Source organism: Vicugna pacos, chromosome 1 (genome assembly GCF_048564905.1).
Source record: "Vicugna pacos chromosome 1, VicPac4, whole genome shotgun sequence".
Classification (NCBI taxonomy): Eukaryota; Metazoa; Chordata; class Mammalia; order Artiodactyla; family Camelidae; genus Vicugna; species Vicugna pacos.
The window spans coordinates 34,099,208-34,123,602 of record NC_132987.1 but is presented as its reverse complement, the minus strand read 5'-3'; the positions used below and the strand labels follow the sequence as shown (position 1 = coordinate 34,123,602).

Genomic DNA, 24,395 nt, shown 5'->3' with positions numbered 1-24,395 from the left:
ATACTACTTTTTGTGTAAGATAGCAGGAGGAGGTGGTAATAAATAAATAAATATCTGAGGTAAATATTTTTATTTACCAATGCTTGGAAACTCCAAAAGAATCAGCTAAAAAACTCTAAGTACTAATAAGAGATTTCAATAATGTGAACAAATAGAAATCAACGTGAAAAAAGTCACTGCTTTCTGTATTCTAGTGACATCCATCTAGACATGGAGGAAAGAAGGAAGGAACTGATTTGTAATAAGAATAATCCTAATAAGAAAAGCAGGAAATGTATATAATGAAATTTCTAACTTTTCCTGATAGTTATTTCCATATCCATATCCATGCTATGCTCCTAGAGAGGAAAAACAAATCTGTAAACATATCAGCTCTTGTGATATCAGTGTATAATTTGATAAAATTCCAATTAAAGTCACCAAAGATTTCTTTTGGAAGTTTACACAATGTTAAAGTTTATATGGAATGAGTATGACTAACCAAGAACATAAAAAGAAATCAAGTGAAGAATTTCTCTACCAAACATTAAAATCTATAATCAAAATATAATATTTAAGACAGTCTGAATCAGGTCCTAGAATTGGTAGATGTAACCAGGAAAATAGTTCAGAAAGAGATTCTAATAGATAGATTTTAACATGTGATAAAGATCATGTCACAAACCAGTGGAGAACAAAGAACTGGTCAGTAAATGGTGCTCAAGCAGTGGCTTAACTACTGGGAATAAAATAAGACTACTGGGTCTCTTCCTAAAACATGCCAAAATTCCAAGTGAACTTACAATGAAATCATAAAAAAGCTGGAAATGATATAAATAGAAAGAGACACTAAAAAGATTTCATTTTATAAAAGTAATTAAGAAAAATAATGAAACAGTAATAAAACAGTAGGCAAAAACATAGCCACAAAACATGTGAAAATGTCAAATCACGATAGTTAAAAAAGAAATTTGTCTGACTTATTTCACTAAGTATAGTATTCTCTAGGTCCATCTATGTTGCTGCAAATGGCAGTATCTCATTCTTTTTTATGGCTGAGCAATATTCCATTGCATATATGTACCACATTTTCTTAAGCCAATCATTTGTTGATGGGACTTGGGTTGTTTCCATGTTTTGACTATTGTAAATAGTGCTGCTATGAACACTGGGGTGAATATATCTCTTTGAATTAGAGTTTCTGTTTTTTCTAGAAATATACCCAGGAGTGGGACTGCTGGTCAGACAGCATAAGACAAATAAGACAGAGAAAGACAAATACTATATGATATCATTTATATTTGGAATCTAAAAAATATAATACAAATGAACCTATATACAAAACAAAAACAGACTCACAAATGTAGTAAACAAACTTATAGTTACTGAAGGGGAGAAATGGGGGGCAAGTTAGGAGTATGGGGTTAACAGATACAAACTACGATACACAAAATAGATAAGCAACAAGGATTTACAGTATACCACAGGGAATTATATCCAGTATCTTGTAATAATCTACAATGGAATATGCTCTGCAAAAAGAAAAAACTGAGTCACTATGCTGTACACCTGAACCTAATGCAATATTGTAAATTAACTAAACTTCAATAAAAATAAAGATAAAAGAACTGTGGGAAACAGAAGGTCCCAGTCATCCTAAATGGTGAAGAATCATGTATCAAGTCTTTGTGGACTGAGACTCAGTGAGCTATCTGGGACACAGAAGGGAAGAATATGCATTTGAAAGACAAATTTTTGCAGTATTAAATTTTATCTGACAACTGTAATTATCTAGACATTTAGTTGATGGCCAAAATATTTATATAATATCCACATTTAACTTTAGAGACATTAAAAAATAAAATCTGTAAAATCACTTAAAAAAATAAATTTGATTTAAAACACATGCTATTTTTCAATCTATCAAATTAATACTATTGGCAGAACAGTCCCAGAAATGTGATATGTATCAAGATACTTAAACAAAACTTTATACAAATTTTTGTTCTACTTATGATAATCTCCTGGAAGGAAATAGAAATGTAAAAATATATAAATGCCCCAATGTTGATACTATTGATATTATAAATAGTATGATTCAATGAATTACAGATCATACATCTATATGGTTTAATATTATGCAAATATTCACATTAAACTATCAGACTTTGGGGAATTCTAATGACAAATTAAAACACTGAGCTTAAAAAGCAAAGTTCAAAATACTGGAAATATTTCTTAAGAGATAAATATATATATGTGTGTATATATATAAATACATATAATCATATATGTATATAATTCTAAGGAAATTCACCAAAATATTAAAATTGGTGGTCTCTGAATATTGGAGTAAAGGTGAGAAATAGTTTTTAAACTTTCTCTATATTTTCTAAAATGAGCATAGATACATATTACAGAAGCAAATAAATATTGCTATAAAATGAACAGCCAATTTTATATTGTACCTTAAAAACATCATTCAAAATATATTGATTTAAAAATATAGTAACTTGCCATTATTGGTACCTTTCATTTATGCAGAACCTCATTTCCTAACAGTTTTAGATGAACTAGCAGTCACTGTACATTGTCTTAAAATGCAAGTAGCTTCCTTCTGTCACTGAATAAGCCCAGGTCTGTTGGTCTTACAAAGATGCAAGACATATTTACTAAGAGTAAACAGGTTCAAAAACTGTACTTTTTAGCTCTTGACACTGAACAATTTCTATTAACACCTTTTATTCTCATATATGGATGGCATATAATTACTTTTAAAATATACATAAATATGTATTTCAGGCCCATATGTGGAAGCCCATGTATTTGTTTTTTTAAACATATATTTTTATTGAAGTATAATCAGTTTACAATGCTGTGTCAATTTCTGGTGTACAGCACAATACTTCAGTCATATAGGAACATACATATATTCATTTTCATATTCCTTTTCACCATATATTTGAAAATGATTCTTAGCCAAATAAAGGAAACCAGGTAAAACCTCTCCATGTAATCATGATCAGGAAGCTTAAACTTCAGTCACATGAACAAATACATCCCCGGATCCCGAAAAGTTTCCTTGCCTTTCTCTTCCTTCCAAAATCATTAAAATGAAGTTCTAAAAGTATGTACTTCTCTGTACTTCTAAGTAGCCCACTTTTCAGTTTAGTTGGCAAATGTGACATTTGCATAACCAATAGCCCTCTTTCAAAGACAACTGTAATGTGGGTGATTTTGAAAGGTCTAAAAAAGGTTCTGGGACCTTCAATAGGATCCATCTGACCACTCAAATAGAAGCTGCCCAGACACAAACGGCCCGCGTGTCAGACAGGGAGCGTCCATCACACATGCATGCGTGGATCACGCCTCTCCCATCCCTTCTCTGCCGGCACAAGTCAGAGGTGCTGTTCCAAGTGTGAAATGGGAGTATGAGCAGCAATGTACATTGCTTTTTTGTGTCTGTTGGGGGCACACTGGAAAATGGGTCTGGCACAGCTCATTCCCCACAAATGCGTAATGCCATCCCTGGGGACAGGAATATCACGAGTCCGGAAAAACACAGCTTTTAGCTGCTTGGTACTGAAAATTTCAGGCAAAATTCCAAAAGCCCTCAAAGCTAATGTCGAATTGACAAAGTGCCAAAAATCTCTCTGGCATTAAATTTCCACTCTTTATTTTCTCCCTTCAGGTGAACAGCTTGTGAAAATAATAATGTGATAATGCCACCCTGTGTTCCAAATATCTTGAAGCACCATCTTGTTAAGCCTCTAGGCGTCCCTTTGAGACTAACGGGAATTGAGCCGGCTTATTCATTTTACAGATGAGAAAACCCCACAGGAGATGGGTCAAATGTCTGGGCGACAGCCATGCAGACTTAGCACATAGGTCACAGATCTGAATTTAGTTCTCAAAACAATGCCAAGCGCTGTAGGAGAGGACCTGAAAAGCTAGCATCCAAAAGGGCAAAAGCAAGTTTCACACAGGATGCTAAGTGGGCTTGGGTAGTAAACTGGTAAAAGCAATCAAAACACATCCCAGGAGGGACAACGAGGTATAGTCTAGGCACAGCAATAAGGCACAGTCTAGGCACGTGGCCAGCTGGAATCAGTGAGAACTGGCATGGGTCATCAGTAGATCTAACGTGGCACTAGGGGCATCTTACAACAGCAAGCACAGTAGATTTTTCTTTCTTTTCTTTTTTTTCAGTGCAACTGAGCCACCATCCCATAATTACAGATTCCACTATTATGGGAATACAGCAACGAACAGGGCTCTACCCACCGCTACACAAGAAACTTCCCTTCTCTGCATCCTAGCAATCTGGCTTTGAACTCATGATCTAAACCAGTCAATAGGATGGCCCCGTTAAGGACTCAATCTGGAGGAAGTGTGTCAGAGAAGCAAGGCACATTTTAGAGCTCCTTATGATCACTGCATCCAGTGGCCCATGAGGCCAGCAGCACTCCAAAAATGTTGTCCCTCAGGTGCGCAATTTCCCTTAGAGCCTTTGTTTCCTGAGCCTGATTCTCTAATCTTCCTGTTAATTCAAGGAGATAGCTGATATCTTTCTAATAAATTCATTTTTAGCTGAAATTAACTAGGGTCAGATTCTGTAGTTTGCAACCTGGAAGACCGAAATAGGCGATGGCCAAGGCTGTGGAGAAATTAACATTAAGCAGATCTGGAGGTGTATGTTAACTCTGCAACAGCAGGAACTATAGGTTCAGAGGAAGAATTCCTCCCAGGTATGGCAGGCAATGCTAAGTTATCTAAAATCCATTTTCTTGTCTTATTTTTATGTATCCTATAGGACTGCATTTCCCCATCTCCTTAGAAGTTAGGTACGTCATGTGACTGAGTTTAATAAAAATAATACGAGTTGAGTGACGTGTGTCTCTTTCAGGCCTGGCCCATTAAATGCTTCGTTCTATGTGTGCTGCTCCATTTCCTTTTCCCTCTCTGGCTTGCTTTAAGTTTTGACTCTAGTGTGGCTTTGGACCCCACACATTGAAGATGGCAGAGACTACACCATCCTGAGTTCTCTGAAAGACTGCGTGAAGAAGGGCCAGCCCACTGACCTGCTCAACTATCCAGTACTGAAACCTAATCAAGAAATAAACTTCTGTTGTGTCTGAGCTGTTATACTAATGGGGATCTACTTATAACAAGAGAGCCTAAATATCCAATGTGTAGTACAAACCCAGTTACTGAAGGACAGATTCAAATTCAGAGCAGGGCCAGCAGCAAGGCTGACTTGATGTTGATCCCCTGAACTGATGGTCTACAGCTTTGGAATTCCTCCCAATAGGTAGAGGACAGATAACAACCAGAATGGAATCTCTAAGGGTCGATTATGCAGCTACAGCTACACAGGTTGAAAGGATGAAGGCCAAAAAGGCTCTTACAGATTTGGCAATCCTGAACAGAATCGTGGCAATTATTAGAGATCAATAAATCCTAAATTTTTGTTTCTTCTTCATGCATTGAAGTATCTCCATGCTAGAGATAATGAAGAGATAAGGTATAATTCTGGTTCTGTTTTTACCCCTTTAACCTAGTTTTTTCCTTCTCAAATAGATTCAAGTGATGCATCTTACTCTCCCTCCTGGGTCTTTTTGTCCCCATCCTTTTAATTTTAATTCATTTCCCAATATTCCCCCTTCTTACTCCTTCTCAAATGGGTGGTTTCCTGGTGGCTCAGTCCGACTTGGGTAATCAGTTCTTAGAATCGCACAGTACCTTGCACATGCACCTAATGTTTGCTGAACAAAGAAATCATTCTTGTTTCCTCTTTTTAATGGGACAATACTGCACAGTCTCCTCTCGGTGTTCAAGTTGAAAGGGACCTTGGAGGTCATCTAGTCCAATCAGCACACATACACACACTCACACTCACCCTCCCACAACACAGAATTCCCTTTTACAGCATCTGTGACTTGGCCCATCCAGTCTGTGCATGCATACTTCTGGTGACAAGAAGCTTACTGCTTTACAAGAAAGCCTATGCCACTGAATGACAGCTCCAAAATTTAAAAAGTTGGTCTTATTTTAAATTTTAAAAAAATTTCTCCATAAAACTTTCATTGATTGCTAAGTGTTGGGTTGGATACTACATATTCCAATAGAAATTTCCTTGCTTGGGAGTTAGAAAAATATGGCTTCCAGCTCCACTTTTGCAGCTGACCAGCTAGCTGACCTTAGGCAAATTGTTTCCCCTCTCCTGCATGAAATGTCCTCAACTATGAAGTAAGAGGTAGGAAAAATATTATATTTAAGATCACTGATTAAAATAATGCTTGTAACAGAAACCTGCTTATCACACACCACTAGGCACTTCCCACCAGGCTAGCTCTGATTCATTAGTTAACACAATTTTGGTAAGGTTATTTAACCAGTCAAGAAAATCACCAATTTGTATTATTATTTCACCCACAATTTTTTATCTTCTCCACAGAGATATCAGAAAATATCTTCATAGTTGTGCTGAAGTCCATATACAATGCCTGTATTTATATTCCTCATAGTCCCAACAAAAGTTAAATATGGGTAAATGTGTATGACTTGCTTTAAGGCATTGATACTTGACATTCTTATCTAACTATCCTCAAATCATTAGGCTGAGTCTATCTTTAACCAGTTCTAAAAACATGAAGATACCTAATCACAGATAGTCAAAGGACGTGCTTTCTGTGCCAACACCGTGATCTGCCCAGTACGATTCCATCAGTTCCAGTGCACCCAAGATGAAACTCCAGGTGCAGAGATGTTTCTTTCCTGCCATTGTGGTGCACAATGCATCAAGCATCAAAACAGCATCCTGGAGAAGTGTGCTTCTGGGATAACAACCGAATGTTGAATTCAAACTGGGTTTTCCATCAAGGTGGGTCTTATTAATGGAGTCAGGTGCTGTGTAATGTACTGTGTCAAGTGCCTAAGTGCAGATTAGATGGTGAAAAAGACATAAGTAAGATGAGAATTAGGAGCACAGGATAAATCAGGCAAGATGGAAATGGTCTGAATCCATCCCAATGACTGGCTGCCTGGATGTGTTTTACATGCTCTGGCTTGAGTTTGCTTACAGGAAGGAGCCAGATTCATATACAGGGACTGGAATTTGAAAGATTATGTTAAAACGAGAAAAGCATGGTATGGATTTACTTCTCTTTGGAGGATATTTCTGATCTTTCAGCTTTCCTTGGAAAGTCTCTAAGCTCTGTTTAGTTTTCTGAAGCAGTTCAGATTACTCCACAGTCTCTAGTAACATTTAATATAAATCTCAAATTGGTCAGGTCATATCTACTTAGGCCCAACATGTACTATAAAGTAGGAACATCCCTTGTGAGTACAAGGGGAGGAAAGGAACGCTAACAATAAAGCATAATAACTGAGGACAAAAATCGTGTGATGGAAACCTCTATGCAGAAGTGTCAGCCCAAGGTGATGCTCTAGGAAGCTGGAGATCTGCCCTTGGGCACCTGATGTCATCTGAGCCCTACACATAATGCTAGAAACATACTGAAACAAGCTTGGAGTCCACTGGGAGCCAGTCGGGGTCCTGCTTGACTGAAATAACCCCACGAACACCCATTTCCCTCTAAGAAGCTACCATTTGGGAACTCCCTGTAACACATTCCACTTTCAGCTCTCCCCTACTGAAACTGGTCCTGTTGGGACCGTAGCTGAAAGAGCTGCTTCTGGCCGAAAGCCATGATGGAGACATGCAACAGAATGAGTCTGTGAGTACCTTGGACATAAGAACTATTTCACAAAACCAACTTCTCTCTCTTGGTGACAAAAAAGGTTGAAATCAGCAGTAAGAACCACACCTGTCAGTCAGCTCCCTCTATGTTCAGCCACCCTGCAAAGCATCCTAACTAGGGTGGTTTTCATTAAGTAAATACACCCTTAAATCCTTCGTAACCAAAGGTTACAAAGCCTTTGCAAGGGTGGGTGGACCACAGAAAAGAGATACACAAGCATATTTTTACATTGGCAAGAAAAGCAAAATGTCACTCAACTAAATTTAAGATTGTTCACACACATCTGCTACCACCAGAATGTTATATTAAAAAAAGACGAAGAAGCAGCAGAAAGAAAGAAAAAGAAAGAAATGTGAATTACTTCACAGTCTAAATAGTTCTGGACATTTTTCTGTTGTTCAGATGAGTTACGCTATTTCAACAATGATTGAAAGGCTATCAAAGCAGAAGCCAAAACACATTTGTGGTCTGTCATATAGCAAAAATTTTTGGTTAAAGAAATACATAGACAACCATATCTCAACAAGAAAATGTATATGTTAGATAGCTGTTGTTATAAATACATCACTGAAATGTGTGCAAAAGAGCAAGAAATATAAAATGTCACACTTCAGACAATATCATAAGTAAATCACATTCCTTAAAGATAGAGACAAAGATTGCTAGAAAATACATTTCTGAATCAGGTAGATTTCCTCCCATTTCAGAATATAAAGCAAATGCATCTTACGACATGAACCTCAAATCCTCTAAATTAGAATGTTACAATCTAATCAACCAGAGTGATTTGTTCAAAGTCTACCACCAGCAAAAAATGGATACAGTTTATTATAAAGGAACAATCATAGTTTTAAAATCACAGAAATGTGCTCAACAGTGTGTCAAAGGCCCTACTTATTCATCTCTAAAAATCAAAGCATAATTACCAAATTTGGGGAAATTAAATTAAAAGAATCATAAATCTACCTTTAATTCTTTTCAAAAACAGAGTTCTTTTAAATATTGACATCAATTAAAAACTCATCAGTAGATCTATCAAGCAAGGCTGGCAAAAATATATAAGATCTCCTTAATATAAAATTTAGTCACAGCCTCCAAAATTTTGCACAAAATATACCGTCAAAACCTAAGTGCCATTTATCCAAAAATCAAATATCTCAAAATTAAAGAGTTAAGAAGCAACTTCAAATTCACTTGAAATTACATATAACAGAAAGAATTAGTTATATTTGAATTAGAAGATTAGCTAAGTAAACTGCATTTACAGTGGTTTCTATATATGAGGAGAACTATTGAGGGAAATAAATTCCATATTAGAATAATATAAAAAGATAGTTTTATTAGACTTTAAAATAAATGGTTCAACATAAATAAATGTTCCTTAACTGGCTTGAGAAAAGATAATTATTTGTTAAATTACTTTTTTATGACACTGTTCTCTTGGACAAATTTGAATAGTTAATCAAAATATCTGTGGAGGTCATTCTTCATAGCAATTCAAAGCATCATTTCTCCACTGGCTGTGTAATATAATATCATAGAACTACACCTTTGACGATTTTAAGGAGGTGTTAAGATTTTTTTTAAATAAACCATTTTTAAAATTTCTGGTTTGAACAGTTAAGATTGGACTACTTAGAAACTAAATATTTCCGATAATGCCTCAAAATACCTCTTCAGTGGCCTACATCAAATCATTTTATAAAAGGATCTGCCCTTTCAACTTACTATAGGCTTTTATTGTATATATTTTATACCAGTAAATTTAAAATATCATAAGTCATCAAATATCCCCTATGTGTATCAACATTAGAATACCTAGACATTTGCTCATTTGTAAGTGAAGAATAATTTGCAGTTAAAAAGTTTAAAACTGTCCTTTCAATGTGCACAAATCAGAAACTACTTTCCAAAGAGAGCCCTGTTTTCACAAAAGGCAACAAACTGTACATTTGGAACTATTTAAATGAGTATATAAAAATGCTATCCAAAGCATTTTGTCTAACAGCAATGCAATTATTCTGTGACAAATTAAAACAAAAACTTAGATGATCAACATTCAAAGCACCAAACATTCACATACCAACCGATGCAATGAGAAAATAATTTTTTCAAATCAACATATTAACACTTTCTAGTATTTTTAAATGACTAATCCTTTATTTGAAATGAAGACCATATTTTTTATAGCTTAAATTTAAACTGCCTCGGTTAGAGTTTGGAGTTTCCTCTCTCCGTATGTAAAAATATGATAGACCTAAAATAGATGACAGGCATTTGGAAAACTTACACTGTCAGGTTGCTTGCCCTGGTCACAGTTCCACGCCGTTGCTCGCTGCCCAGACCTCTCCATGGTGCTGAAGAGTTACTTTTGCCCATTTGAGAGGAAAGAGTTGTTTATTTGAACTGGTTTTGCAAGAAATCCATAAAGAGTTGTCTCTGTTAGCAAATGAAGTTATCTGAAGAATTTCTGTAACACATACTACAAAGGAGATTCTTTGCCCTTCAGTTATCAACTACGAAGCTCAGGCAGCTCAAAGAAGATTTTGGAGCAGAAATCTTCAAGTATTGACAAAAAAGAGAGAGAGCTCTTTGGAAGATGAAGTTTGCTGATTTTTGTCGGTGTTCTTCAAATTGAAAAAAAGACACAGAATACAAGGCTACTCAGAGAACAGAGGATTCCAGAAAAGTTCTTGATCTTAATGCAAAAAGCAAGCTCCCATTAGTCGGAAGAAGCCAATTCACCTCATTCTATCATTGCATCTATTTTTTGATAAAAAAAATAATAAAATGAACTATAGCTCAGAATTCCACAAGGCACCACACACACTATGTAAACAGGTATGCCTTGCTTTAGCCCCAGCCTCTGTCTACTGAAGATTATCACAGCAGAAATCAGGCTCTTGTGGCTTTCACAGATTATCTCTTTCTGAGGCTGAAACGTATAAAGAGCCACATGACACCCAGTGATGTCATCTCTAAAGCAGGTCACAGTTGCTGCTGTATGTAGATGAAGTCCTTCTAGTGAAGTGTTTGGCAAAGGGATTTCCTTGAAAATCTACTTGCATTAAATAGTGTGGTCTTCTATCAATATACTTAACCCTATCAATACAGTGCAATGAAGAGGAAATCAATGTAATCCTCACATGAGAAGCAGAATTTCTCTTTAAGATCAGCTTCTGATGCTGCTTTAGGAAATGAATAGTTGTCATTAACTCGTAGTAAATATAGTGAAGATGGGCTGTGAGGGGAACTAGAGGAATGACAGAGACATGGAATCTACGTCTAAAATGTCTCTCAGAATTTTTAGCAAGTTAAAAACATTATTGTTTAACATCAATCCATGAAGTTTACAAAATATGAATAAAGGCAACTGTCAACTGGAGACATTTTATTTAATAGAACTGAAGAATGTTTTATAGACAAAAAAATTTTACTAACACTATCTCTGAAAGGTTTTGAGTATGTTTTCAAATATTGGTAGGAAACTTCTTTTACTCATTATTTCTAGATGTTTTTCAGCTCTGAATAAAGAAACAAAGTTTTAACTATAACTAATTTCTATATGTAACTGGTAATAAGTAGTAGACACAGATATTATTTTAAAGAATGTATAATAATAAATAGCCATTTCCATTCTGTACAATGTATTTTTCCTTTTCTCAACTATGCAGTCATATATCATAATTTAGGATTTCAGTCATAGCTGACAGTCTTGTCAGCTAACTTTTAAATCATCTAATCTCTTTTCACACCAACTAAAAATCCTCACAGTCAAAGTGAAGAATAAATTGAAGCTAATCTAATCAGTGCCTATTGAATATACCCTCTTTTAATAAAAACCTCAATGGATCCAACAACAGAAACCTTCCTTGATGAGTACAGTACTTATATTTTTGAGAAAGAAAAGAACAATAAATCTTAAAATGAGAAAACAGCATTTTCTACACAACCAGTGCCACTGGGAAAATTCTATTAAAACAATAGTAGACGTTTGATATCAGACCAGGAAAATTTTGCTTAGCCAGCTTCTCAAGGCACATCATTACAATGCTAATACATAGAAGTGAAAATCAGAAAAAATATTTATCACCTGGAGGATCATGTAAGTTTTTTAAATAAAATTGATTTTTTTTTACAATTTCCTTAACTTGGTGTTTTCTATACTTTAGCGATAATGAGGATTACTTGAGATATTTTTAAAAAATACGGAATCCCAGGCCTCTTCCCAGATATTCTGATTTAAAAGATATACTGTGGTTCTAAAATCTGTATTTTTTTAAAAAAGCTGCCCAAGTGATGCTTATTTAGAAAACACTGCAATAATTAATATATTACAAAGTATATAATCATATAAAAATCAAAATAAGTTTAAAATATTTATGATAGCTATAATGAAAGGCCAAAAACTGTTGCTACATGAAGTGTCCAATGTTGAGGGCTCCCTTCTTCCCAACTCTTCAGATTTCCATTAGGAAGCACTTTCTGAAATACTCCCAGTCTCTGATTTCCACCCTTTATTCCAGTCCATGAAGGTGGAAGGAGTTACCCTAAGTGAGGAATTAGGAAAAGGAACTAGGCATCCCAGGCTCATTCTCCCTCCATTTTTAATGGGATCCACCTCTCTGCAAGATCCATTGGGCAAGGCCAGCAGTATTCGGTGCTTCCCATGATTTTAAGTCCCTAAATCCAAAGTTCACTAGTAGAAAGCCCAATGGCCACAAGTCCAATTTATACCCTCAAATACAGCTTTGACAGGAAATAAGGCTGAGATTTTGATATTCCTCTGCCTAAATCTTCCGCCTTTCAAAATAAGTTTCCAAATCAAGAACAGAAAAGGAGTTATTTATTGACTCCCTAAAACCCCATCTTGCAACACTGTTACGTTGTTGACTAGACAACCCTACTAGCCAGTTAATGTAACAAGTTTTATATGTGAACTAACTTGGTAAAATTTGCTTAATACAGCTGTAAATAGAGACCTATAAAAAGGAGATGTCATGTGTAAAAATTTCATTGGAAGTTTTCAAAATGCAATGTTCAAATCATATTAATTTTATTACTGAGCCACTTAGAGACTCCAGCTCTTGGGACCTTTCTTCAACAACTAACACTAAAATAGCTAGCACTTCCCAAAGTGTTCTATGCTTCAGTAAGGAGTCCAATAAGATGTGATTCTTAATGAGTCTCATGGTCAAAGAAGTCTGGGAAACAAGAAAACAGTGACCCCTGACTCTGGCAAATTCAAAATGTAAGTTACCTTAGTAAGGCTCTAAGAAGTTCTATAGTAAACAGACCGGTTTACTTCACTCTTCCCCTAATTAGCATCAATACCCTATGAGACTAGTACTCCAGGATCCACGTTTTGGGAAATTTTGCTCTAGGAGATGTCTCAGCAGCCAGATTTTTGTTAGTAATAACACCTAAACCTTTTATATGGTTAATCAGTGAAAGTTATTGAGTATCCCCTCTAAGTTGCCAGTACATCTGTTACAAGAATTGCCAACCATGACCAGGGAATTATGAAAATTCTGTAAGGACAGAGGTTACATGTATTGGGGTGATCATTTTATCTCCAAAGGCCCAGCACCAAGTAGACACTCAGATATTTGTTGAATGAGTGAAAGAGTGATGTAGATCTAATCCATGGGTGTGAATAACTCCCCTTCCCTCCAAGGATGTGTTGTTTACAAAAAGAACATCTTAAACAGGCTGAGGCCAACGAAATTTCCAGAAACAAAAGGAATACAATAGTAGACCTCACGCCGGTTCCGCCACATAAAATTTCTTCTCAGATCCTAAAGCATCTTTCATACTCATCCAAAGAGTGAAATGCTGATTAGCTATGGTGAAACTGCATTTTGTAGGAGAGGGTGCACTATGGGTCTAAACTAGGGATTCAGCGCTGTATCTCACACAAGCTGCAGAATAAGGACAGGACCTCTGTGAGGACAAACGCTGAGACTGGACTCAAGGTAAACTGCAAAGAGAACAAATTCTTTCTCCACTTTCCTTGTGCAGAGTGAGGGGCTTGGTGTCCAGATCTTTGCATCTGTGCTCATAGGTCAGTGACCGCGACTGCTTAGGAGGATTTAGTGTATTGCTGTGGATGAATGAGTCAGTTATCAAACAAGGAACTGTCCATGTTGCATATCATTCTGAACCCAGGAAATGTTCGATGTTAGCAGTCCTTAAAAATTTTTTTTTAATTCCCGAACTGAAACAACATGCTCATTTTTTAAACCTATCAAGAAAAATGTCCTCAAATCATATGTTAAAAGGATGATTTGGGAAGAGGAATCTTTATGATCAATCAATGTTCAAAGATATAAAAAGGAAAATGTGGTATAAAGATATTTTTATACAATTCCATTTTATTCATTTAAACTGGTTATAATTATATGGCTATATAATATATGGTAATATATTATACAATTTCTAAAACTCTGTAACAGAAAACATTTGTTCTCTAAGACCCTGGTTAGAAGAAAAGAGAAATGTATTTACTTCTATGCAAATACCAAGAAGCTTTCTCTTTTGACATATGATTATTGGTATTCTCTGAACCAAAATCTGAGACAAACAGAATGATTAAAAAAACAAAAGTGCTATTTCGAGGTCTGAAAGGCTAGATAGTGGGTAGATAGAGCCTGGGCGCTGAAACATTAGAACTCACGGGGCCTGAATTTGTAACAGCTGGGCATAATACTGTAACTTGTCCCTGACCTGGAAAATCTAGGTTATTAAATTATTCAGTAGCACAAAGCTTACATTCTCTATAATTTTGCAGCTCTCAAGAGTGTATTGGAAGGGGTCCCAGAAAATCCTTTTTCAGAGCCTGAATTTCCTCCCAAAACAAGTGCAACTTTACAGGAAGACTTTCTCTCTTCAGTCACTAGATTTTTCCTAATATATTGGAGGTATTAAATCTCAAAGAAGGGCAATAAAACTTGAGGATGATTAAGCATTTTGAATACCGGTGCACCTGCCGTGTTTGGCAGGCAGGCACAGTACTTGGGAAGGTCTGGGTGCTGCTCGGTGCTGACTACCCAGATACTCTTGCTAAGAGCCAGGACCACTCAAGCCAGCCTAGAGATATGAGACTCCACAGCTTTGCTCCAGGACAACTGAGGTAACAGGATCTTCAGGGGAATCACTGCTTGGGAATCTGCTCAAGATTTTTAAGAATCACAAAAACTGCTCAAGAATTACAAGGACTGTAATTCTTCCTGACCAGGAGTGAAGCAAGGACTTGTGGCCGGGGTTGTGCAGCTGCTGGAATGGTGCTTTCTGCACTCACCCGCCTGAGAGGTGAGGCCACAGATCCCTGTTCTCCCCGACACGCTGCAGAACCTCCCATTTATTCTTTCTCAGGTAGAAGTGAGGGGATGATCTAGGCTTGCTTTCACTCTGTATGTGGGTGTGGGCTCTTAGAAGAGGGCTACTCATTTAGAGGCAAAAGTATTTGCACCTGGCTTAAACTTTGGACCTTGAAAATTAGCTTTAAAAGAAGTAACAAACACTAAAATAAATGTTTAATTTATTACTCTTGTACAGCTCCAATTTCAGAACATGTGTGTGTGCACATATATACTATGAATACATGTATATATGAAAACAGGTATTCTAGGACACAATCTGATTCTCATGGATTCATTTGGTGAATTGGAAACAGGCTCTGTGCCTGCACCCCTCACCCCAGTGGGAACCTAGGTAAAAATTTCACCTCTGCTTTTCACAAGTCGTCCACAGTGTTTTAAATGCATGGAGTATTTTCAAGAGCAGATTCAGAACTGACAATTTATTGAGAGCCTTCAGGGTCCAGGCTCTGTGCTGTTTTACATACGGAGTGCCATTCAGTCTTCACCGCAATAACAATCCATCTCTGAGGTGGGTGTTGTTTCCAGTTTGCAGATGAAGAAGGGCCTCTCAAGTGATTTATAACTTGGACTCACAAAAACAGTGGCAGAGCTGCTATTTTATGTCAGGTCCTCTCACCAAGCCAGGGCCTCATTCCATGAGCCACGCTGCCCCCTACAGGCCAGATCACAATAGTATGGGAACCAATGGGAGAAAGTGGGTGTGGCCAGGAAGGCAGGCCCAGGCAGACAGAATCAATTCAAACCAAACCGGGTTGAGAATGTCCCCAAACAATCCAAAGATTTTTCTGGTTTTATCTGCATGGATACGCTAATGATTTGTAAAAAAGGTATTAACCTAGTAGTTTACAATGTACTGGTCTGTAATTTCTTTCCATGATACGCTATTAGACAAGTAACAGATTTCTTGAAGCTGGGAACAAAAAGAGTAAGTATTTGGTCACATGAAATTGATTAATAAAAAATAAACAAAGCATTTTCCAGTGTTTCCCTCTGTGCAATAACTAATATTGTTGTGGTTTTTTAAAAAGAGTTATTCTTTTTTTCTCAATTTGATACCAACAAGCGCCATTTCCTAATAACAGTTGCTATTCAAAATTGATATTTCCAAAACAGATTTTTCTGTTACCACATGACACGCTGCGGTATAAGGGCACTTAATATGCAAATTGCTAACATAACTTAATATCTTCTTCCCTCCTGTTGCTCTTTTATTTGGTACTGAGCAGCTGAGGTTTGAGGTTTTAATCAAAGAGCACTGAATGAGGCAGTTTATAAAATCAAATGAGGATTCTTTCATTCACTGTTTGTACCTACTAAATTGTAAAATAGTCTTAGAAAGGCACTAATGCACTGATTATCTCTTTCATGGCTTGACCACATCTAAATGCAGGCTTACTTCCAAGTGTTACGATACAGCAGAATAGTGAAGCCTGCAGGCTCCAGCCCAGTGAGTAACCCAGGGCAAGTCAGTTCTCTCTTTAAGTTTCATTTTCATCATCTGTAAAATGGAGATAATAACAGTCACCTCTTTCATATGGTCACAGAGAGGATTAAATGAAATAATCCACGGAAAGCATTAGCAAAGTCCCTGCCACGTAACAAGTGCTCAGCTCCTATTAAGACGATGAATTTAAGAGCTCGCACTGAAACACTGCTGTTGCTATTTATTTTAGAGAAATATTCTAAGGACTTTATTAACCACCATGCTTAGCCTAAAGAGAGCAGGAGCACGCAGAAGCATCATTCTCAGCTCAGCACAGGGCTCCTCCCCCACCTCCTCCCGTCAGGTTGCTGGCTTCCCATGCGGCGCGTGCCTGGGGCAGACAGCTAGCATAAGCAGTAATTGCAGTTATTATGGGCACGGGGTTCGTGAAGCAGCTGGCAAGGCCCATGGGTTAGGCAAGGGCAGACTGGCCTCCAACTGCGGCTGCATTAGAGGTTAGTAGAGGGTTAGTACTTGGGATGAGACAGGCAGCTGATCAGATGAGAGAAGACAGACCATGGTCTAGGCAGCAACAGTGATAGATGAAGCCCAGAGAAAGAGGGCTGAGGTTCAGTAAGCTGGAGGGGATCTAGTGGGAGCCAGAGGCCCAGAGAACCCCCTAGGGAGACACCATATTGAGAACATTTGACATGGACTGAAAGCTTTTAACCCTGAAGTTCCAAATGCACTCACTGATTATTAGAGAAAGCTCATCTCTTTGTGACAGGCTTAGCCAAGGGAGACCCGGTCTTCCTTATCCCCTCCACAAACTTGAGGTCTACTTCAGAGAGGGGTAAAAGCAAGTCTTCTACCTGGGGCTCCCTGAGAATATACATGAACCCAGTGCATCTGGCAGGCTCGTCAAGGTGGAGTAGAGTCAGTTTCCTTTCATGGGGCTGTGACCAACAAAAGACGTAAGAATGAATCTTCATCAAAGAAGTCTCAGCAAAGAGATAATCATGGGAGATTAAACTACCTTAGCTAGTTATACCAACTCCAAACAGTTAGGCATAAAGTTTTAAACAATGATGGCCTGGGTATTTTACCTGCCTGACAAACAAAAGACTTGGGAATGTCCCAACATCTTATATTTTCATATTTTATTCTGTACATTTAGTGTCACACCCACTGCCATCATCAATATCAAAGTTGTCCTAATAATCAATAACCTTATTAGAATTCTGAGCAGGGTCTGCTTGCTTTCTGAAGCTAATTCCAATAATGTTTTTGGAAAGTCTGTTTTGATTCTGTGTGTAGACAATCAAGAGTGAGCCAAACTTTCACACACGGAATAGAGTCGCCTTTGTCCCACAAGCACAGAGACAAGACATGACGATGCGGTGGTGGAACAGGTACCACTCCCAATTCAGTCGGATGGACACACCTTATGGGAAACCAAATTGCCAGGGACACTTGAGGGAGGAAATCTCCTTACCTAAGAAACATTGGGGGACTTGGAGGCTTGGCTTAATTAAGTCAGGTAAAACTATTAGCAAAGCTGAGCAAAACTATATATAAACATGAGGACCCACGAGGGGGAACCACGTGCATTTACACAGAAACACTTGAGGTGTCAGAATCCAAGTAGTGTGGCAGCATAAATATAAAGCAAAGATAGATTCATCCCGAATTCCAATAAGCCAAAAGGTTAACCACCCAAAGCAACACTGAAGCCATTAGACATCGCAGGACAGTTGACATGGTCCACAATGGGAACTGTGAGAAAACACAAAAGCAGGAAACCCAAATCTTTCACTCACTGGCAGAGTGATTTCTGATATTCAGTTTCCATCATTCAAATCGAGTCTTCAAAGCCATTTAATTCGCACCTTGTATTGGCATTCACAGCGAAGGCAACCCAAACACTCCATTTTCACATTCTTTTCCACTCACAAGTCATGAGTTAAATACACTTGACTAAACAAACGCAGACATTTTCCAAACTGGTTCATGAGCGTCCTCTAGTGACAGTGAGGCCCCTTAAGACAATTCATTCCCCCGCAAAACTGTCTTTGACAAGTGCAGATTCACGAAAGTATTCAATTTCTGCTGTCAGCTAAAAATAGATCTTCTGCCACAATTATTTGCACAGCCATAAACTTAACTTACTGCCCTCTCCTTAGAATCCATAGCTAGATGAAGCCATTTCCTAAAGACTAGGCAACGCTATCATCTGAAAACATTTCAAAACAACCTTTGCTTGATCCCAACATGAGTATGTTATTTCGGCTGTTGGGAAGACTTTTCACCACTGAACAAACATGATTACAAAGTATTCAAGGAAGATTTTTTTGGAAATAATGCACCTGTGTAGTTACTTCACTTTCTAACTTCTTTCAGTACTGCAGTGACTATGGTAAGTGATCCCAGGGGCTAAATCCACACAACTCTGCATTACAATCGCCTCATCATTTATTTCCCATCACAGCTGCTGCGTATCGTTTTTCAAAAAAAGGCTTTCAACAGGTTCTTTCATCATTCAGCCTTATACTCGAGTTCTTAAACTGGTGGCCCCCAGGACAACTGCAGTCCATGGGCATGGTCTATTTACATTTAAATTTTTCTTACTGGTTGCCAACATTTAAAAATCTGGATTTCTGGCATTACTTGAAGAAAGAAAATGACCCTTGGCAACATTTTTTTCTGTTTTACCACCTGGCAACAGACTTCCAGGAGGCAAGGTGGGCTGCCTCTTTAGATGACGCCTTCATTCAGTGAGCCAGTCACAACTCAGCCAGCATCAGTCACACAGATTACTTACCTGGTCTTGTAGGCATCTGAGATGCAACCCCTGAATTTGTAACCCCTTTCAATTCTTCCTATGAAAGTTCTCTTTAAAATCCTTGTAACCAAGCTAATCTTCTATCCTATTTGCACCTCAAAATGCTACCAACGACACAGACTAAAAGGAGCGTGCTCTTATAAAGAAAAGCAGAAAGATATTCTCAGTAATAGAAGAATGCCAACACACAAATGAGTAGTTTAGGTTGATTTCAAACGCAATCAATTCCCTCAGACTTGATAAAAGTTCACTTTGTGTTTTTGAATTGTGTCTTGGTTTTGAGAGGACAAAATCCTCACTATGGGTTCACATATAGCAAACAAGCAACTGCAGATCCATCACAAACCACCTGCTCACATCCCAAGGTCATGAAAAGGAAACGTGCACTCACGGGTGTGCTGCTGTCTGAGAAGGTGTTCATGCTGACAGAGCTGCTCAGCTTGTCTGAGGACACAGAGGGCGGTGATGGGCTCCTCTTCTCCAGGGGCTCCTGTCGCTGCAGGTACTCGCGCCATGCTCGCTGGATGCTGCCAGAAAAACAAAACAAAACAAAAAACAGGGAACGGTGCATCCACTGTCATTCCCTGGTCACAGACTCAGAAAAGCACAAGGAGTCTGGGAAGCTGGATTTGGGGACAGGGAAACTGTAACACATAGAATGTGACACGGGAAATCGGAAGACCTGGACTTTCTATTTCATTAATGTTACTTTCATAGACTTGCCCCAAGCTAAATCAGTCTACAAGAGTCAATTTAGTCAGAAACAGTCATCAAAGTGAAACTAGTTTGCATACAGGAATGTACGTACTTTGATTCATGAGACACAAAATCTTTCCATTTCTCATCCTTTTTTCAAGTGAGAATAATAAACATGCTGATGTACAACTTATTCACTCACTCAATACATCACTGTTGGGGGACCATCCTGTGCCAGGGTCAGCCCTTGGCACTGCAGCTCTATGGGAGCCATTCACACAGACTTCAAGGTGAAGGGCGTCCCATGATGTCTGACAGCGTAGTCTGCATGGTCAAGTGCAGGGGTCCTGCTCTGGGGACAAGACAGGCAAGAGCCCTGTGGTTACGAATTTTACACCCTGTGGAAGGAAACTGGGGTAATGTATGATAAATAACCAAAGAAGTGGAGGGAGAAGACAGAATATTTGGAAGTGTTACGTGCTATTCAGAACTTTAAAGGAACCCACGATGAGGTGGCTGCTTGAGGCTTCACCCAAGGAAGCTTTTTATTTCCTGTGATTAGTATCCCCAAAAAGCCATGTTCTGATTTGGATACAGAAACCCCTTCCTTGTGAAAGCCAAGTGACTTTTTTTTCCACTTGGACTAGCTTCTAATCTTTGAGATTAACATCTAGATTTTCACATGTGATCAGGGAACACACTCTCTTTTCTCCTGGGGGTTAGCTGGAAATGAAAACCGATTGTCAGGATTCAGCCTTTGAAAATAGTTTTAAATGACTGCACTGATTCCATCACTCTCTCCTCGACTCCTGGAAGCCTCTAATCTTCTATAATTCTTCTACATACAACCAAAGTCACTAAAGATGTTTCTGTGTAAATGAACTGATTTATTTTCATTTGGCTAGAATGGTTCAAAGACCATCAATTCTCAGCGGTCAGAGGATATAAAGAATACATAAATGCTATCACATTCTTGAATTTGTATATATTTCCTAATTCATCAAGGCACTGTGAGTTATAATGCTCAAGGAAAAGTCCAGAAGCTGCAGTGAAATAATACCTTGGTGACGTCAGAGGCCAATTTCCCTGAATCTATGACACTGAAGCTTCTGGGGCCCTTACTTAGAGGCCAGGAGCTTCCAGACTCTTCGAGGAGCTCCTCAGGTGGCTTGTATAAAATTGCAAAAGGATGTATTTTTTAGGTTTTTCTTTAAGGGCTCTCCAAATTATATGCACACTTCAGGCCCCATTAAAGCAGGACCTGACCTTGCTTTGGGTCATATGTGGTCACTGTTTTCTTATGCAATGTCTACTCAAAACGCATCCATATTTATTTATTTTCCTTGGATTTAAAGATTTTAAACAGAACCTCAGAGAAGGTCCTGTAAGATTATGGGCCTGAGTTTGGTAATCCTGTTGTTTCCTCTAGGATCCATTTTATTAAGAAAGTATCAAACCTTTGGAGGCTGATTTCCATGTCATCCAAAGTGCCTGAAGCACTGGGCGTCTCCCAGAGCCCTGCTGACAAGTCCCGGCAACTTTAGGGCACCTAAAGCCTGCAAACCTGCCCGTCAAGGGTTTAGGAACGTGTGACGTTTTAAATGTGATTTTAAAAACAGAAAATACTGACAACATATGGAATATGCATAAGATTATAGGACGAGGTATTTCTCCCCCCAACCCCACCTTCTTGAATCGCCTTGATTATTCAGAAAATATGAAAAGCGTAGCCCCCATTTGAGATGTTACATTTTAGCTTGTTGAACACCAGGGGGCAGCATGACACCTTTAAAAAACAAAAGGATGCGCAAGTGAAAGCTTGCAAAGCCTTTAATGCATCACCTTCCCCTTCCAGTTCTATGGGCTCTTTACAGTGACATGTCAGTTTCTTTAAGTCAGAGATTAAGAAGACAATATCCTTTTCTTCCAAGTGAATGGATATCCTCTACTTTTGTTAACTGACAAGAAAATGTGAAAATATTAAATACCTTTAAAATGTGTATTAAAGCCATCTATAAGCCATTCACTTCCTTAATTAAAAAGTCATTTTAATTTTTGAATAGTTATCTCTCTATCCTTGTCTACACATATGAAAACAGTTTTACTTAGTTGAAAGTATATTACATTGTATTTTATTCTTTTTTTTTTAATTTAAGGGTTAAAAATGAGGGGACAGTCACGTCATGTTAGGCTATTACTCTAAATTGCTACACTGTTTTCCTTAAACAGTGGAGCTGTGCTATTATTTATTACTCTCTGAATCATAGAAAAGTGTTTATATCATATACTTACTCCCCTTTAACTACACTGATGTGACGTTCACAGATTAAATGATTCTAACATTAGCTCTCAGAATACCATCTCCATATACTATTTACTGTATGACGGAATTAAAACGTAGAAGCACCTCATCCCTCAGTCAAAGGGAATCACGTGTCATCTTTTCACCCCAGCTTTACTGCAATTCCTACTCACAAGGCACCTTCACGGACGCAGGGTAAACCCTGAACACCAACGACCTTGACATTTTCACTTCTGAAACTGAGCAATGGCATCACTATAATTCTTTAAAAGCTGGTTGCAGTAAGAAGGCACATTGTGTGTGTTCCTATATTTTGAATTATAAATACGGTATAGAGGTTTATTTCAAAAGAAATGATATAAAATACATTTCTCGATTTCTTTGCCAGGTCAATTCCAACTTATCTTCTCTCATCTTCTCTCACCAGGGATGGCATACTCACCTGCCTCTGCCCTTTCTAGAAGCCCTCGTCAGTTTTATGGTGCAGGTGGCTCCCTCCTGCACTCGCAGCTGCTTGGGGACTCAGCCTGTGCAGTTCTGGCTGTCAGCGGACGTCCTGACACAGAGGAGCAGAAGGGAGAGCTCTCTGAGGGCTGGGATGCTTAGAGGAGGCTTGAGGGAGTCCTGGTACTTTAATTAGCTTTCAAGGATGGATGGGATTTAGATTGCTAGGGAGGAAGAGGCAAGACCTTTGGGCAAAGGCATGAAAGTGAGGGTACCAGGCAGGATGAGGCTGTGGAGACAGGAGAAGAATCCCGATGTCGCCTGGGGCCCGGGTCGGGGAAGACTGGGCAGTACCTGCCCCTGTGAGGGGAAACCCCATCCTGGCACAACTGACGGGTGCCAGATCTTCCAGCTTTTCAAGAATAGTCAGACATCTGGATTGTTTGTGTGAAAGTTCCTAGTTCTTAAATGTTACTAAATAATTTTTTTAATTTCAAAATACATTATTTCCCAAGTAAGCTGAATTTGAGGATGGGAAAAAGAGGATGCCATCAAAGAAGACACAAGTCTGAGTATATTGGGAAACAATAGCTAATTACATGTAGCTCTTTCTGTCTGTCTTCTCCCACTCAATCCTTCCCACAAGTGGGCTGAGGGAAGGCACTGGTATTATCACAGTGGTAGGCTTTGCCTGGCCAACATTAATTACTCCTTCTTTTGGTTCCAGTGCCCATTTTCCCTTGGGGACCCACCAACCCTCAACCCAGAAGCTTTGGATGGAGCAGATCCTACCCCTCCACTGTAGACAGCAGTCCGTGTGCTGGGACTGACCAACCAGCGGGCAGGAATTGGTTCATGGATGCACACTTGGCTCAAGCCAGGCCATTGAGAAGCTACTGAGAAAGCAGCCCCCTCCTGCACCTGGAGACCTCCAATTGGTAGGCTGTAAGCCTGGACTGTTCATGGTCACTTTGCCACAATGCTGGGAGAGAAAGAAGCAATAATGCAGAGAGCAGAGCTTACAGAAGACAAGAGACAGAGATGCCCAATGACCTTGCCTGAGGCACATTAGCCCCTGGGGGTTTCTGTTGGGTGATCTAATATCATCTCTTTTTATATATAAGTTAGTTTGAGTTGAATTTCTGTTACTTGCAATAAAGAGTCCTGGCCAAGTTTGGTGGAACAATATGGGAACTGACTTACCCAACCCTTGGACCAGATTCCCTGTCTCCCCTATTACACTGCACTCCTTCCTCATGGTTTGGCAAATGGGAGAGATGGAGACAGGAGCAAGATGGTGGGTTTGGCTTGAGTGATAAGTAGAACCCCTATTTGTTTAAGCCTCTGTTAGTTACATTTTCTACAAGCAACTAAAAGGTACCCTAACAGATTTGTCATGTTTGTATGATTTGGTGTCGGCTGCAACCCTGGATCTTCACATAGACCTTCCCAAATGCCAGGAAAGGGCCACTGCAGGCAACAGACGGGTTTTCCATAGCACTTGCCCATATCTCTAGCCCGCCATCCTAGACTGAAGTTTCTGCTCAGTTTGTAACTCCTGACC

General features: G+C 38.6%; 1 protein-coding gene across 1 annotated transcript in view; it reads right to left on the bottom strand.

Moving 5' to 3' along the window:
- Positions 1-17,317: 17,317 nt before the first annotated feature.
- IQCJ (IQ motif containing J) overlaps positions 17,318-24,395 on the bottom strand; it is a 188,219-nt gene continuing 181,141 nt past the window's right edge. Inside the window, exons 5-6 of the mRNA XM_072970721.1 lie at positions 19,782-19,916; positions 17,318-17,558 (exon numbers count right to left, since the gene is read on the bottom strand). Coding sequence (XP_072826822.1) covers positions 17,318-17,558; positions 19,782-19,916 — 376 coding nt within the window. The remainder of the gene's footprint in view (positions 17,559-19,781; positions 19,917-24,395) is intronic.